The sequence below is a fragment of the Eubalaena glacialis genome, chromosome 12 (genome assembly GCF_028564815.1).
Source record: "Eubalaena glacialis isolate mEubGla1 chromosome 12, mEubGla1.1.hap2.+ XY, whole genome shotgun sequence".
Taxonomy (NCBI): domain Eukaryota; kingdom Metazoa; phylum Chordata; class Mammalia; order Artiodactyla; family Balaenidae; genus Eubalaena; species Eubalaena glacialis.
Window position 1 is genome coordinate 97,148,778 of NC_083727.1, and position 18,275 is coordinate 97,167,052.

Below are 18,275 nucleotides of genomic sequence, written 5' to 3' on the forward strand. Positions count from 1 at the left end.
ACAGCCACCTTGTGTGATTGTCTTCATTTTGTGGATGAAAAAATTGAACCTGGAGAATCAGGTAACATGTTCAAGGACAGGACTCGTACATGGCTGATTTGGAATAGAACCTACGTGGTCTGATTGCAGCGGCCACTTGCTTAACCCTCGCTCCATACTGTACCCGTCTGTTCCCCTGGGGTGGGCACATGTGGCCTCCAGGAGGAGAGGGACCATGTGTGTCTTGTTCACTGTGGTACCCTTATAAGTGTTTCTTAAATGAACGAAGGAACTGAGAGGCTGTCACCACCTCTGAATTCATGTCCCTTAAATGGGAACTTTGAATAAGTACTCTTTTATGTTTAACTTGAAGCATTTTTTCCCTTGCAATAAATAGAGTTGATGAGAAATTGGCATGAGTTAAATTAGCAGTCTTTGTTTAGGAACTTACATGAAAAAAGTCTGCATCATTTTAATACTAATGGTCAGTTATGAGTCCCAGCTCACCCCTGACGTGACTAATGTTTTCCTTTTTTCCCTTGATCATGCGTGTATGAGAAATGAACCTCAGCTTCCCTCTGTACACTGTATGAAGTGTCCCTCAAACATGTACAGCCTTACAAGAGCAACAGGGACAGCAGCAACATACAAATGGAAAAGAGAAGCAGAACGTAACTAATTTTTGGGAGAGGTTTACCCACGGACAGCCTTTTAAGTCTTAATTCTCTGGCACAAGGATATGTAATAATCTCTCAGGTGTTCTGGGATTTAATAAAATTGTTCTGGTTTGGCTAAATAAGTTTCTGATTCTGTAAGTCTGATTCCCTCTACATCTGAAAGAGTATTAAGAGAGTCTTAACAAGTTTTGTATTATATCACTATATTTAAATTATGACTGTTTTCTTCCCTGTTTTCCTTTTAGGCTCTTTCAAGACACTTATTCTTCCATCAGTAAGTATTTATTTAAAAAATTTGGTTTCAGAAATATACATTGCGTCAGTGAAATAAATGAATTAGTATTTTATTGGCTTTTATATTGATTTACATTCCTTGTGAGTGTGATTGAGTTCAGTTCCACCTTCAGATTGTTTAAGAATAATATTACTTCAGGGAGATTGGATATCAGCCTCTTCAAACTCACAGTGGAGATTTTCCTCTCCTAAAATGGAGAACTTCACTGAGGGGGACTGGCTTGGTCTATTAGCATAGGTACCTGGGCGGGTTGGGTCCTGCTTCTGCCTTAACAGAGCCTTACAGTCTTGGGTGTGTACTTCATGCTCCGTCCCAGTTTCTTTGTCCTGGAAAAGGGCAGTGCTTCAGTGAGCGGAATTGTACCCTGAGGCAAAATAAAACAACAGTAATTGATACTGACCCTGTCTTTGTTTAAAATTTTGATTTTTTTGTTTCATAATTTAATTTTTGCATCACTTTTGCTATTTAAAACTATTTAAAATATTAAAAAATTTTAACTGTTGATTACTGAGTTTTTTTGGCACACTCTTATTAAATTTTTCACTTGAGGCAAGTGCCTGGCTCCCCTCACCATGGTCCTGGTCCTGGAGGAGGGGATAAAGGTATAGTCTATTTCATAGGGGCTACCTTGGAGGTGAAATGAGATGTGAATGTGCTGTAGCATCTGCTACAGAAGTGGAAAGGGTTATTATATTGTTGAGAGAGTCGTAAAACCTGTTTATTAAATATTGTTTGTGAACTAGTCCTGCTTCCCATAGCTTTCATTTGGAAGTTTGTGCTTTTATTACTGTTTTGTTTTGGAGCTTCACACATTTAATATACAGTGGAATAGAACATAGCATCCACCAAGAGGACAATTTGGTGTACTTTTCTGGGACTAGATGACTGATGACTTTGACCCTGACAGATTACACACTTATGTAGGGTTGACATTTCCGGATGAGTCAGGTTCCCCGTTAACTCTTGAAGGTTACTTATCAAGCACATTCAGAAACCACATTTATTTTGGGGGGGGTTCTTAGAGAATATAGTGCTCCCAAACTGTCCTTTATAAAAATTACTTATATTCCATAGCTATTATGTTTCTTACCTATTTTAAAAAAATATTGATTTATTTACTTGGCTGTGTCAGGTCCTAGCTGCGGCATGCAGGATCTTTTTTTTTTTTTAATTTTTAATTTAAAAAAAAATTAACTGTGTTCTTCCAGTGTCTTTTTATTTTATTTTTTGATATTTATTTTATTTATTTATTTATTTAATCTTTAAAAAATTTTCGGCTGCATTGGGTCTTAGTTGAGGCACGCGGGATCTTCACTGTGGCATGCAGGATCTTTTGTTGTGGCGCATGGGCTTCTCTCTAGTTGTGGCATGTGGGTTTTCTCTCTCTAGTTGTGGCACATGGGCTTAGTTGCCCCGTGGCATGTGGGATCCCTGACCAGGGATTGAACCTGCATTGGAAGGTGGATTCTTTACCACTGGACCACCAGGGAAGTCCCAGCATGAGATCTTTTAGTTGCGGCATGCGGGATCTTTAGTTGTGGCGTGTGGGATCTTTAGTTGTGGCATGTAGGATCTAGTTCCGTGACCAGGGATCAAACCCAGTCCCCTTGCATTGGGAGCATGGAGTCTTAGCCACTGGACCACCAGGGAAGTCCCTGTTTCTTAACTTATTATTATGTTTGTACTTACCTTACTAAGAATATACTGTTGTAATAATAGAAAGTGGGGTTGGGGGGAGGGAAGGCCTAAGCAGGCAGACGTGGGGGAAAAAACCCAATCTTAGTGACAATAAGACATTAGGCTGCATTAATGTGACCTCAGACATTAGGTGCTGGCCCCCTGGTGTCTGTGTCCATAACTCTGTTGAAAAAGTATTACAATGAGAAGATTAAAATAAATCCTGTGTAATATAATTGTCTGATAGCAGAAGGGGGTGAGATTTCAGTTCAGGTATCACAGCTCAATGCATAATAACTGTCTGCTTTCCTCAAAGACGTCCGCAGTGGCACGGCCTGGAGTGTAACAAGTCTGGAAGGAGCAGGCATGTGGGTGGACGAGGGCACTCGGGCTGATTCCAATAATGTGCCTATAAGCTGTACTTGTCCCAGTTAGCTACAAATTTGGCTACTATTAGTCTTTAAAGTCTTAACCATGTGAAATACTAATCCCAACATCCTATATTTGTCTTTAATATTATGCCATTTCTACTGTATGTAGATATAGCAATTATTTATTGAAAGATTTACCAGGAGTTATATTTAGGACTAGATCCCTTTTTAGTAAAACAAAATTTTAAAGGCTTAGTCATAAAGTGTCTGGGAAAATTTGATAACGCTTGGCAAAAATAGAAGGTTCTGCATTTTTACGAGTGTTCAATTAAAATAGACCCATCTTTCCAAGTGCTCTTGCATTCTGATGCTTGTAGATGTAATATTTTAAATTATTTTTTAAGGTCCTCATGAATTTTTGCTATAAAATATGAATATATTGGCTGCATTAAAACAAACGTGTTTTTAATATCTGACTAGCTCATTGTTTCTGTTTTTGATACAGTAAAATCAGCCTTCAATAAGAAGTAAATAAAAAACAGAATTTACGCTTAACATAAAGATTATTGTTTGTACAAAACGTGCTAGAAAAAGTTTCTTTTTATTCTCCTTGTAAATAAATCCAACTTAAAACGAGGGAGTGGTTTTTAAAATTAGCATGCCTAAAAATTTTTTTTAAATTTTATATTGGAATATAGTTGATTTACAATGCTGTGTTAGTTTTAGGTGTACAGCAACGTGAATCAGTTATACATATACATATATCTATTCTTTTTTAGATTCTTTTCCCATATAGGTTATTACAGAATATTGAGTATAGTTCCCTGTCCTATGCAGTAGGTCCTTGTGGATTGTCTATTTTATGTATAGTAGTGTATATATGTTAATCCAAACCTCCTAATAAAATTAGAATGCTTTTAAAGTTTAATTACTAATATATTTTAAATAGAAACTATCATATTAAATTTCTCAGTTTTATTTTGAAAGTTATTTGAAATTACCATTACTTTTTTGGTAACTGGAGTTATTAGTGAAATAAAGTAGGATAAATACTATTGTGTTGTTTGTTTCCTTAAGACAGGTGATCTTTCAGAGAAGGTGAGATGGTTTTAGACGGCCCAGATTAGACTAAGGAGTTCATTTATTGTCCATCAAGAACTTTTTGAGCATGCCTCTATCATCTACCTGGAGAGTTTGCGTTTATGTATACACAAAATAGACTTAGCATAACTGAGAATCAACCATGCTCAACTCAGATGCTCGTTGATATTTTGTTGATCTAAGCCCTGGGTATTGTATACCCCCAGACTCTTATTCTGCTGCCAGACAGTGTCTGTATATGGGAACTACGTCTTTCCCCAGCCCTGTGACCTCAGTTCAACACGTAGGATCCAAAATCTCTGTGGGTAAATAATTAGTTCTTGTATAAGAGATAAGGAAGTCTCTTATTAGGGAACTCCTTTATTACCAATTCTGGGAATTCTTTTTGGTCATTGTGTCCCCCAAGAAGGTGGGAAGCAATTTACCAGCAGAGATTCAGGAGCTTATATTACCTTCTGGGTCCTCTCTACTGTGGGAAGCAGGTTAGTGTGGGAAAGAGAATCTTTCATAAAGATTGCTTAACATCCCCAGTATTTTCTCCAGTCTCCTTCTCATTATGTCCCTCTACTGTTACCAATGGATGACCAAGGTCTCTACTGACAGCCAGCGTCCATGGTGACACCCTAAGCGGTGCAGTGATACCTCATCGTTCATAGGGGCACACGAGGTCCACTCTGACAACTCCATATTGTCATCCTAGACTTCCCAGCTCTAGGATTAGCACCGAGGCTTTGAGGATCCCAAATCATCTAAATTTTACATAGGGAGAGGTGGGGTTTCTAACAGGGAGAATTAGGGTAACTGAAAGGGACAGAAAGATAGTCAGTACCATCTCCTCTTGTGTCAACTCCCTGAAGGAGGATGGAGCAGGGGACAGAGTAAAATGTTTTGGACACTTTTGTGTTAATTCTAATTTTCTAACTCTTTGACCTCCTCGTGGTTAATAGGTCTCTTTAGTTTCAGACCTCTGCATCATTAATTTGACATCAGTCTTCAATCTACTCTCTGTTCTGGGGCCTCTGTGCCACTAAAAATGATCAGACTATATCCAAATCATAGAGAGAAATTCCATCTAATACTTTTTTTAAGCATGAGCTATTTATAAATCTGTGCTGTATACGAGCAAATGATATGCTGGTTCCTGGCATATATATTTTCCTGCTTACGGTATTCAGGACTCCGTTTAAAAGAATCTGAGGCCTGAAGCATCATTTGAGAGAATAGAATATAAGGATGCAAGTTCCAGGCTAGATTCTCAGCCCTCTAGGGCGTACGTCTTTGGTTCCTGTTGAATCCCAAGCACCTAGAACAACCTGGAGCTCGAAAGTGCTCAATGTTTATGTATTAAAGGAAAGCAAAAATCAGTACTAGAGGTCATTTGAAGGTGATGTTACTGATTGTTTCTCCTAACGATTTACCGTGAAAGTATCAAATATCCAAAAAACCTGAAAGAGTTTCATAGGGAACGCTCCTATAAACCACCACTTAGAATCTACTGTTACCATTTTACCATACTTGCTCAATCACATATTTATCTACTCATCTCTCCGTCCATTAATTGATCTTATTTTTAAAATGCATTTCCAAGTAAATTGCAAACACCGGTACTTTCCTCCCTATTTGCTGCTGACCACTGTATTGGTGGTTTGTTACGTTTCCTTCATATTCTTCTCCATATTGCTGGCTTTTTGGTGGCTGCTCTTTCTGGAAAATCTCCTTGGAGCTCTCTGTGGACCCCTCTTATTTGCAAAAAGGAGGCAGAACATTAGTTTCAGAATCTCAGGTTTATGAATATGAAAATGAACTAAAATTCAGGTGTGCTAGTTATCGATTGTTGTGTAACCTGTTATCCCCAAAGTCTGGTGTGAAACAGCCGTAAACTTTTATTATTTCGCACAGTTTCTGTGGGTCAGGAATTTGGGAGGCATGTAGTTGAGCAGTTCTGAGCTGCCGATGGCGGAGCTGCCGTCATCTGAAGGCTTCACCGGGCCTGGGGGTCCTCAGTAAGGTCGCTCTTCACGCGGCTGGCAGGTGGGTGGTGGCTATTGGCTTCTGTTCCTCCCCACGTGGGCCTCTCACAGGCCTCTTGAGTGTCCTTATCACATGGCAGCTGACTTCCCCCAGAGCCAGGAATCCAAGAAAGAGAGAACAGGCAGAAGCTATCCTGTTAATGCTAGTTACTTCTCCAGCTGGACTGTCTCCAATGCGATGCCTTCCTAGGGAATTTTCTAGGAACACATGTGTTTCACCCAGTATACTTTCGGTCCACCCCCATTTAAGGTGCCCTCTGTGTTTGGGGCACCCAGACTGTGAGTGGAGACCCTCCTGAACGCTCCCATGCTTTACTCTGTAGCCTTCTTCCTAGGAGGGGTTCAACCCCTGAACTTCCAAGCCACAGGAGTCTGCCCACCAGGCCCCAAATTGCCACTCAGCTGGCCCAGCTGAGGCATTAACAGGAACATAAAATCTAAGGTGTTTAGGAAAGTGGCTGGCACACAGAAGGCTCTCCGTAAATGCTCATTATTATTCAGACAAATTAGTATTGGCACAGGCATGAGGGAAGTCAAAAAGATCAGCTCTTTGAAGGCCCAGGGGCAGGAGGGGGTTATTGGGAGTATGAATCTCTCCAGCTTTGCAAAGCAGGTGCCAAGGTGGCCTCTCTGTACCAGCATCAGTTCTCTTGCTACTGAGGAACCGCAGAAAGTTCTACCATGCAAGGGATGGAGGCGTTCTCATCTAGCACGGTGCTGGGCGCAGCCTGCAGTGGATGACCTCAGCTGCACACACATCTGGGGCCTCTCCTGGTGACAATGGCAAGCCTGGTCAATAGCACCCAAGCTCCCCTATCCCGTTAATGACGCAGCCTCATTCTACTCTTGAGAGGCAAGTCACTGGGAAATTAGGCTCTACCTTTTTTTTTTTTTTTTTAAATTAATTTTTATTGGAGTATAGTTGCTTTACGATGTTGTGTTAGTTTCTACTGTACAGCAAAGTGAATTAGCTGTATGTATCCATGTATCCCCTTTTTTAGATTTCCTTCCCATTTAGGTCACCATAGAGCACTGAGTAGAGTTTCCTGTGCTATACAGTAGGTTGTCATTAGTTATCTATTTTATATGTAGTATCAATAGTGTATATATGCCAATCCCCATCTCCCAATTCATCCCACCCCCCCTTTCCCCCTTGGTATCCATACGTTTGTTCTGTATGTCTGTCTCTATTTCTGCTTTGTAAATAAGATCGTCCATACCAATTTTTTCAGATTCCACATGTATGTGTTAATATATGATATTTGTTTTTCTCTTTCTGACTTACTTCACTCTTTATGACAGTCTCTAGGTCCATGCACATCTCTACAAATGACCCAATTTTGTTACTTTTTATGGCTGAGTAATATTCCATTGTATATATGTGCCACATCTTCTTTATCCATTCCTCTGTTGATGGACACTTAGGTTGCCTCCCTGGCCTGGCTATTGTAAATAGTGCTGCAATGAACATTGGGGTGCGTGTGTCTTTGTGAATCATGGTTTTCTCTGGGTATATGCCCAGGAGTGGGGCTCTGACTTTTGAAGGGAGGTTGGTCAGAGAAATTTTGGACATATTTTAAAACCACCACATGAAAGCTCTTGTTAGAGTAGTATAGTTCATCCCGGGTTTGAATCTCAGCCAGTGACCTGGAGCAACTTCCTTTACTCTTCCAAGCCCCAGGTTCCTGGTTTGTAAACTGGTATTAGTTAGAGCACCCACCGGAAGGGTTGTTGTGAGGTAGAATGACACGGTGTGTGTAAGCTGAGTGTGGCTTCTGGTCTGTTCATGCTAGAAGGTAGGATTTCCACTAGTGATAGAAACAGTAAAATAACGGTGCCATCAAACTTACCATGACTGTGACACGATGCACCAGATACAGGAAGAGAATGCATCCTAGAACAGGTGAGAGGTCCTGGAGAGAGTATGGCAAGAAAACAAAGCCTGTGCAAATGTGCCTTTCACCCGTGGACTGCCGCAGACAGGGCGAGGCACAGAGGAGAAGGGTATTGTGACCCACAGTGACTGTCAGTGTGGAAGAGTTTGTACTCGGGATAGGAAGTGACAAGGTGACTGCTGACAGAGCTGTGGGACGTGGTTCCTGCCGTCCAGGAACCCTGCGGTTTAACTGGAGAGCAAACTCCAGGATGGCGAAAGAGAGAAAACAAATTGTTTAATTTTGGTGGTTAGGAGGGACGCATGTTTCAACATCGCGATTACTTTTGATAATACTATGTATTTAAAATTTCAATTCTCACTTACAGTTAAAAACACTTTTGAGGTAAAACAATGAGACCTTGATACATCTGATGTCTTTTTTCCCCCAGCTACCTCTGAACAGTGGTGATGAGATTTATGAGCTCCGTGTCACTGGACGTGCCCAGGATGAGATTTTATTCTCGAATAGTACGCGCTTATCATTTGAGACCAAGAGAATGACTGTCTTCATTCAAACAGACAAGCCCCTGTATAAACCAAAGCAAGAAGTGAAGTTTCGTGTTGTTACACTCTTCTCAGATTTTAAGCCTTACAAAACCTCTTTAAACATTCTAATTAAGGTGAGTGCCAGACAGAAATAAAGCTGGAGGTTCAAAGCTGTCTCACTGAAGCTCTCTTGGAAGTTCTGCTCACATTGTTGGTATTGGGATGTCTTAGGATTCACGTGGCTAAGCTTCCCTCCCAAAGTGGGATGGTTTCTCTAGGAAGGGGGATGGTACCGCACTGGGTTAAGAGCTCAGGCTCCAGAGTCAAGCCTGCTTGGGTTCCGGTCCTGGCTTCTTCATTGATTAATTCATTTGTCAAACATTTATTAAACTTCTGTGTCCTCGATACAGAAGGTGAGTTCCTGCTTACATCGACTTTTTATTCCAGTGGGTAGTGGACAGACAATAAATAAACACACAGATATATAAAAAAAGAGTGTGTGTGTGTGTGTGTATGTGTGTGTGTGTGAGAGAGAGAGAGAGAGAGAGAGAGTGAGTTTGTGTTTGCTGTTTTCTATAGGGTTGTTAGAGAAGTCCTATTTGAACAGAGACCTATAGGAAATAAAAGAATGAGCCTCTACAAACAGAGGGAATAGCATATGCAAAGGCCCTGAGGTGGGAACTTGTTAGGTGCATTGGGGGAACAAGCTTGCAGTGCACTGTTGCCCAGGAAGTGAGGGGACAAATATTAGGAGATAAGGTCAGGTACAGGTAGGTCGGCTGGATGAGGGATTATACAGGATCTTCTTGGCTATGATATGGAATTTGGATTTTACTGTGAGTGAAATGAAAATTCACTGGAGAATTCTGAGGAGAGGCATGATGTGATCTGAGTTAACATTTTAAAAGGATCACTCTCTGCTCTAAGAAGAATAGGTGCTAGCTCTGTGACCTCGAGGAAATTAATCAACCTCTCTGAGCCTCGGTTTCCTTATTTGTAAAATGTGTAAAAATAATAATATCTTGTACAGGTTTTTGTGAGGATTATGTGATATGATTCAGGTAAAGCATTTAGAACTGTGCCTGGCACATAGAACATGCTCCTAAACATTAGCTACTGTTGTACTGGGAGCCCCTCTGGCAGGAAACCTTTTGGCCTCCTCTGCCTGAGTACTCTGGGCTCTGGAGGCAGCATGGTTGGCAGACTGAGTGCTTCCAGTGAGGGCCAGGCTGGAGGCAGCTGACATCCGGCTGGACCTGGTTGTCTACGTTTAAGCCGAGGAGAGTATTAGACCTTTGACCAGTGACATAGAAATAGGGTGACCAGCTCACCCCAGTTTGCTGGGACTCTCTTGATTTTAGTACTGGAAAATCCCCTCAGTCCCAGGACATTGGTTGGCATGGACATACGTATACTACCAAATGTAAAATAGATAGCTGGTGGGAAGCAGCCACATAGCACAGGGAGATCAGCTTAGTGCTTTGTGACCACCTAGAGGGGTGGGATAGGGAGGGTGGGAGGGAGGGAGACGCAAGAGGGAGGGGATATGGGGACATATGTATACATATAGCTGATTCACTTTGTTATACAGCAGAAACTAACACACCATGGTAAAGCAATTATACCCCAGTAAAGATGTTAAAAAGAAAAAAGAAGATGTGGCACATATATACATTGGAATATTACTCAGCCATAAAAAGAAACGAAATTGAGTTATTTGTAGTGAGGTGGATGGACCTAGAGTCTGTCATACAGAGTGAAGTAAGTCAGAAAGAGAAAAACAAATACTGTATTTTAACACACATATATATGGAATCTAAAAAAAAAAAAAAAGGTTCTGACAAACCTAGGGGCAGGACAGGAATAAAGATGCAGATGTAGAGAATGGACTTGAGGACATGGGGAGGGGGAAGGGTAAGCTGGGACGAAGTGAGAGAGTGGCATGGACATACATACACTACCAAATGTAAAATAGATAGCTAGTGGGAAGCAGCTGCATAGCACAGGGAGATCAGCTCGGTGCTTTGTGACCACCTAGAGGGGTGGGATAGGGAGGGTGGGAGGGAGACCCAAGAGGGAGGGGATATGGGGATATATGTATACGTATAGCTGACTCACTTTGTTATACAGCAGAAACTAACACACCATTATAAAGCAATTATACTCCAATAAAGATGTTAAAAAAAAAAATCTGGAACAGGAAAAAAAATGTTCTGAGGAATAACAGAATGGAAGGCAAATTTAGGCTTTTTAGTTCAGTATCTTCCTATTCTTCTTAGTTTTTTTTGTTGTTATGAGCTAAACAAACACACAAACAAAAATCAAGCAAACAAACATGTATACATATAACTTCAAGCCAAGATGTGTTTATAGCAAATATCACATTGGTTGGCATGTTTCTTGAATGGAACTGGTATTATTTCAGAGTTAGCAGCTCTGTGAATGTCTGCCTTTGCTGTGTTGGAATAAAGCAGGTCGCCATAGTGAATAGCATTTCTAAATTCATGTAACTCTCTGAGCAGTTTATGGATGCCATTCATACTGTCCTTCATCATTTATCCACAAATACTGAGAACTTACTAAATGCTATGTGTAAATGGAGGGTTTAGAAGTGAATGTCTGCCTGTGTCTGGCTGTTTACAATCGATCTGCCTCTTTCTGTCTCAGGCGAATAAAAATCAGCCCTGGATAAATTGTCCGTTGTAAGCGTTAACCCAGAACGAACGCTGCTGATTGTGATTTGTGGATTCTTTGGGCTCCTGTCTCCGATTTTGGACTTCGCCTGTCACATTTGGCTTTCCCAGAAGTGCACAGAGAGCCCTTCCTCTTGCTATTCGTGGTCCTGAGGGATCCCGCTGGCCTGGCTGATGGGTGGTCCCCTTGGCCAGGGCAGGAGAGTTCTACCCGGAACCCACTGTGTTTGGGACCAGTGAGTGAATGCACATGTGGGTGCCATACTCACCACAGTACTCATGGGTCAGAGCATTGATGTGAATGCCCACACCCTGAGCTCTTCTATCTGAAAACAGTCCTTTGGGCCAGGGTTCACCAGACTCTGATGTTTTCTTTTTCTACATCTTTCAGTATGGGACAGGTGGTTTCTTAGAAAAACTTCCCAGAGCAAAGTGGGACTGTAGTGTAACGAGAGCCCCTGACTTGGACGAAGTTGTACTCTCTAGCACAGCACCACCTGCAGGCAAGTGTGGAGAAGGCATCTGGGAACTACAGGAGGCCAGCTTTTTGGGGCCCATCTTGCCCAGCCAAGAATGACTGACTGTAGGATGTGGCTAAAATATTGACCATCATAGCATGTTCAGGCATGTTCAGTGTTTTTTTGGGATCATTGGGTGTTTTCCCTGACCCAATAACTGACCTTCTCAGGAAGCAAAGGGGCTTCAGGGGCCTTTTTATGGTGGAATAAACCTCTTCCCCTAATTCTGGCTTCCTGCAGCCAGTCTGTCCTTACACTACGGAAATAAGTGTCGCCAACGCTGTGATGGCAGCTGGCACGCTGTTTTCTACCCTGGCTGCCCTTCCTGAGAAGTTGTTGCTCCTGGTACAGGTGAGCGATCTTGTGGGCCCAGCTGCTAGCTTGGGGTCCGCGCTGTGACTGTGCTCTGACACTTTGGCCTGGAGCAGTGGTGGCACCTCGTTTAAGTGATTTGATGTCTTTAATTCTACATGCTAGGCACACACCTTGTGCATAATCCAGGACTCTGGGGACTGGCAGAAATATTTGCCTTCTCCAGCCAGGGAGTTTATTGCTTGAGATGGCTGACACAGGCACCTGATGGAGAGCCCAGGCCGTGCAGAGGTGACTCGAAGAGCACGAGGGGCCACTTTCCCAGTGTCTCCAGCCATGTGGCTGTTCCGGCTGTGACAGGGGCACTGTTCACATCATACGTGGCTGTCCTGTGTGCATCCCAGTAGGAGGTGACCACATGCAAATGCTGGGCTCTGCTGTGATGCCACCATGCGTCACCTGTGCAAATCCTCAGGGGCTCTGTAAGGACTTCTGGCATTTCTACATTCTCTGTCTCTTCCTTGTGGGTGATATGCCCAGGTCCAAGACAGGCTTGGGACACGAGAGATTTATCTCATTCACTCCCAGCCCTGCAGATCCTCCAGATCATCAAAGACTTCAGTTTGGATTTCCTTTGTTTGTAGGGCTGTGGGGGAAATGTGTACCTTCACCAAAATAATACATCGGCGGACTATGTGCATTTCTTTCCCTACATTTTAGGCGACACTGGGAATTATTATTATCATTTTTTATTTTTGTCAGTGTGATGGAAGAAAAATGGCCTTTCATTGTTTTCATTTGCATTCCCTTCATTATTAGACAGCAGATATTCACTCTGTATTTCTTCATTTGCTTTTGATCCTTTGAGCTCCGTAGCCATCCCAGTCTTGACGGGGGCAGGAGAGCCAGTTCTGACTTCAGTGCCTGCCCCAGGGCTTGCCAAGGATGGTGACCTGCTTATTCTTGACCCGCTTGTGGTCTTTGGCTTTTTTTTTTTTTTTAATTAATTTGTTTATTTTTGGCTGTGTTGGGTCTTCGTTGCTGCACACAGGCTTTCTCTAGTTGTGGCGAGCGGGGGCTACTCTTTGTTGCGGTGCACGGGCTTCTCATTGTGGTGGCTTCTCTTGTTGCAGAGCACGGGCTCTAGGTGCACAGGCTTCAGTAGTTGTGGCTCACGGGCTCAGTAGTTGTGGCTCGCAGGCTCTAGAGCACAGGCTCAGTCGTGGTGGCTCACAGGCTTAGTTGCTCCGTGGCATGTGGGATCTTCCCGGACCAGGGATCGAACCTGTGTCCCCTGCATTGGCAGGCGGATTCTTAACCACTGCACCACCAGGGAAGCCCCCTGGTCTTTGGTTTTAACAATTAGTTTCTGCCTTCCTAGACCACTTCCTACTCAGTTCTCAGCATTGTACTTACCCTGACTTACACACTCTCCCCCGCTCGCGGAGGGGGTTTCCTCTGGCTTCTAATAACCAGGCCAACCCGCTACCTTGAGTCAGAGGATAGAGATTAGGAATCAGGGATGGTGGTGGGATGAATTGGGAGATTGGGATTGACATATATACACTAATATGTATAAAATGGATAACTAATAAGAACCTGCTATATAAAAAAATAAATAAAATAAAATTCAAAAAAAAAAAAAAGAATCAGGGAAAAAATTTGATCCTGGAGTTCATAATCCAGGGAACAAAGAAACACCAAAACCAAAAAGTAACAATAACAAAAAACACCAAAAAACCCAGATAACAAATGAGAACCTTAAACAGTAGTGCATGTCAGGGGGGTAAATTCCAGGTGCATTGGGGTTTCTCCAGGGAGTGGTCACTCCTGCCTGTTGGAGGCATGTGTAGAAGGCAGGAAGTTGGAGCTTATTTCACCATCTGGACAAGGAAGGAAGGGCCTTCCATGCAGCAATGGTAGAGGCCTAGGTGCATGGGCATTTGGGGTGAATTGCAAACAAGTCTGTATGTTTGGAGGAAGATGTGCGTAGAAATGTAGATGGGGTCAGCTTCCTAAGCCTTGTAAACTACGCAGAGGAGTGTAGATCTCATTCTGTTGGCAAACAGAAGTCATCGTCACCTAGTGGTCTGGTATACTGGTCATAGCGAGCGTTTACTCATTGCTTGTAATTTGCCAGGAACTGTGTCTGGTGCTTCAACCCCTTTGCCTCAGCCCCAGGTTTGTGTCTGGCGGTGGGGAAGATGTATTGGAGGGACAAGACTGGAGGAGAGAGGTTAGTTGCGATAGTTAGAAAATGGTGGCTGGACGTGAGATGTTAAAGGGGCAGAGTTGACAGGGCTGGGATGGGATTGGATGCGGGGAGGGTGCTCTGGGAGAGCCTGGGAAGACTCAGGTGTTCTTCATGCATCCCTTGGTTAAGCACCCCCATGACACCACTTTTGTTGAATCAAAAGACACGTGGGTTTGAATCCTGGGTTCTGTCATGTGTTGGTGCTGGGATATTGGACCAGCTGTTTGTGGTTGAGGGCTTACCTAACCTCTCTGGGCGCCCGTTTTCTCAGCTGTAATGGGAGGATAATCCTATACTGGAGGAGAATCCTAGTGACTGAATGACGTGTGAGTGGTGGTGAGAAGGCAGATGCCTTTAATACAGGGGCCTGTTATCCCTGCAGTGGGGTTTCCTCTCAGCAACAACACCAGAAGCAGTGCAGGTTTGGTGAGGTACATGATGTAGTGTTTCATGTAGAAGGAAGTACGTGCCAAGATTTAAAAGGTAGAGCAGAATAAAGGCGTTCTCAGGAGAATATGAGAAAAGAAGTAATTTTTATTCATCTTCTTTGGTAGTATAGAGCTGACATTTTCCAAGAACTCCCCCTGTCCCACATTTTGGATGTGCCTGGGAGCATTGCAGAGCCGTATCCGTAACCAGGTTGGATCCACGTCACATGGGGGGCTTTATATCGTTAACATGCATATGGTTTTCGTTGTAGGATCCCAAGTCAAATTTGATCCAACAGTGGTTGTCAGAACAAAGTGATCTTGGAGTCGTTTCCAAAACTTTCCAATTATCTTCCCATCCAATACTTGGTGACTGGTCCATCCAAGTTCAAGTGAATGTGAGTATAAATACATTTTGGGGGGGAATGTTAAAATGTTTTAAATAGGTCCAGTGGGGAAAATATCTCTGAAGTCATTTATTTAGTGAACAGAAAAACCTTAATCTGAGTATCTAGATAATTTAAGTGGTTTTATTTTTAATTTACTATTGTTACCAATGGGTTAGCCTGTGTTATAACATATTAGAGTTTTAATCATTGTTGTCTTTTTATATAATGTAACGTTTGAAGGTTAAGACATTTCACATTTTAGTATAAAGCTGATTAAATATTTATTGTATTTAGTTATTGCACACATTGAGTATTTTAAAACTAAGTAATGAATACATAGCTATTATTTGGCAAATCTTATGTCTCAGAGTAATGACTCCTGATGAGAGATTGGTCTAACCTACTTCATCTTTGTTTTAAAAACTCTAGTGACCTTTAGGTCTTTAATCCATTTTGAGTTTATTTTTCTATATGGTGTTAGGGAGTGTTCTAATTTCATAAGGCCAGACACTATAAAACTCTTAGAGGAAAACATAGGCAGAACACTCTATGACATAAATCACAGCAAGATCCTTTTTGACCCACGTCCTAGAGTAATGGAAATAAAAACAAAAATAAACAAATGGGACCTAATGAAACTTAAAAGCTTTTGCACAGCGAAGGAAACCATAAACAAGACGAAAAGACAACCCTCAGAATGGGAGAAAATATTTGCAAATCAATCAACGGACAGAGGATTAATTTCCCAAATATACAAGAAGCTCATGCAGCCAACAAACACATGAAAGGATGCTCAACATCACTAATCATTAGAGAAATGCAAATCAAAACTACAATGAGGTACCACCTCACACTGGTCAGAATGGCCATGATCAAAAAATCTATAAACAATAAATGCTGGAGAGGGTGTGGAGTAAAGGGAACCCTCTTGCACTGTTGATGGGAATGTAAATTGATACAGCCACTATGGAGAACAGTATGGAGGTTCCTTAAAAAACTAAAAATAGAACTACCATATGACCCAGCAATCAGGGTATACTGGGCATATACCCTGAGAAAACCATAATTCAAAAAGATACATGTACCCCAATGTTCATTGCAACACTATTTACAATAGCCAGGACATGGAAGCAACCTAAGTGTCCATTGACAGGTGAATGGATAAAGAAGATGCGGCACGTATATGCAATGGAATATCACTCTGCCATAAAAAGAAATGAAATTGAGTTATTTGTAGTGAGGTGGATGGACCTAGTGTCTGTCATTCAGAGTGAAGTAAGTCAGAAAGAGAAAAACAAATACCGTATGCTAACACATATATATGGAATCTAAAAAAAAAAAAAAAGGTTCTGACGAACCTAGGGGCTGGACAGGAATAAAGACACAGACATAGAGAATGGACTTGAGGATGGGGAGGGGGAAGGGGAAGCTGGGACCAAGTGAGAGAGTGGCATGGACTTATATACACTACCAAATGTAAAATAGATAGCTAGTGGGAAGCAGCTGCATAGCACAGGGAGATCAGCTCAGTGCTTTGTGACCACCTAGAGGGGTGGGATAGGGAGGGAGGGAGGGAGATGCAAGAGGGAGGAGATATGGGGATGTATGTATATGTATAGCTGATTCACTTTGTTGTACGGTAGAAACTAGCACAGCATTGTAAAGCAATTATACTCCAATAAAGATGTTAAAAGCAAAAGCAAAAACAAAAACAAAACTCTAGTGACCTTAACAGCTACATCAGTCTTCTGCTCCCCAATGCTTCTTTCTGCCCAGCTCCCCCGCTTACTTCCCGTATTTGCGGCCAACTCCCATGGCTCCGAGATCTAACAGGGCAGGGGCACTAGAACGCCCTCCGTGTCTCCGCCTCGGGTTTTCTCTGGTGCGTCACTCTGTGGTGTTTGAAGATTCATTGAATATTTTCTAATTTTTTTCTTTGGAATTTATTAAAGTGCATATAAATTCACAAATAAGAGCTTTAAAAATTCGATTAGAACAGGGCTTCTCACTTTTGACATTACGGGAAAAAATTGTTTGTTGCGGGGATGTCCTGTGCACTGTGGGACGTTTAGCAACATCTCTGACCTTTACTCACTAAATGCCACTTGCAGCCGTCCCCTCCCTCCAAGTCGTGACAACCAGAGATGTCTCCAGATGTCACCAAATGTCCCCTTCGAAAAATGCCCTCTCCCTCCTCCTTCGAGAGCCACTTTATTAGAAGGAATAGTCATTCATTAGCAGGTGGCCTGAGGTGAGATAAAAGTACCAAGTACTTAATAAATTAAAAATGAAAAAATTTTCCTTTAGTTAGCATTTTTGGGGGCCACATTTTAAAAGCAGAACTAGGTCCCCTTAGCACATTTTTTTTTGAGCGTCTGCATGAAGATAAGGAGCACGCTGGGCTCGTGGAGAGTTTGTGCCACAGAGAAAATGAGAAAGCGTGCAAGGAGTTACGGGCGCTGAGGGCGGGGGGTGATGAACGCTGGATGGACCAGACATTGGAGCTTGTAGAAAAGGAGGACAGAGTAGGTGTTTGTGAGACGTAGGAGAGAGGAGGGTTTGTGTCGAGGCGGGGAAGGTGGAGGAGAGCCCCGGGGTCTGGGGACTGGGGAGAACGGAGGGACTGACACATGTCGAGGCTGCTGGGAGCTGGAGATTAGGAGGCATGTTGTGAGTTTTAAGGAGTTAGGACTTTATTCTCTGTTCCCACGTTTTGGTTTCATTATCATTTCCCCAGGAATCAGCTGTTTGTCCATCCATCCATCTATCCATTCATCCATCCACCCGTCCATCCATCCATCTACCGTCCTCCATCAAATATGTGTTGAGGGCTTATAGTGCGGTGATATGATACCAGGAAGCCTAACATCTGATCTCTGTCTTCAAAGACTATTGTGGGGAGATGACTAACATGACAAAGTTAAGTGACACAAGGGTGACAGAAGAACACGAGGTAGTGCAATAGCAGAGGACTTGTGAGGCGCTCAGTCAGTGAGGCCCGTCAGGTGCCTCCAAGGAGCGAGTCTCACTCAGGCCCCCTGGGGATAAAGATGGTCTGTTGTCAGCATGAGCGCCTGTGCTTTGGGGCCAGCGGCTTCCTCTGTCCTTGTGGTCGGCCCCATTCTCCTC

General features: G+C 42.7%; 1 protein-coding gene across 1 annotated transcript in view; it reads left to right on the forward strand.

Moving 5' to 3' along the window:
• Positions 1–18,275, forward strand: part of CD109 (CD109 molecule) — a 134,096-nt gene that overhangs the window by 25,405 nt on the left and 90,416 nt on the right. Inside the window, exons 3-5 of the mRNA XM_061206898.1 lie at positions 902–930; positions 8,456–8,686; positions 15,030–15,155. Of these exons, the coding sequence (XP_061062881.1) occupies positions 902–930; positions 8,456–8,686; positions 15,030–15,155 (386 nt within the window). The remainder of the gene's footprint in view (positions 1–901; positions 931–8,455; positions 8,687–15,029; positions 15,156–18,275) is intronic.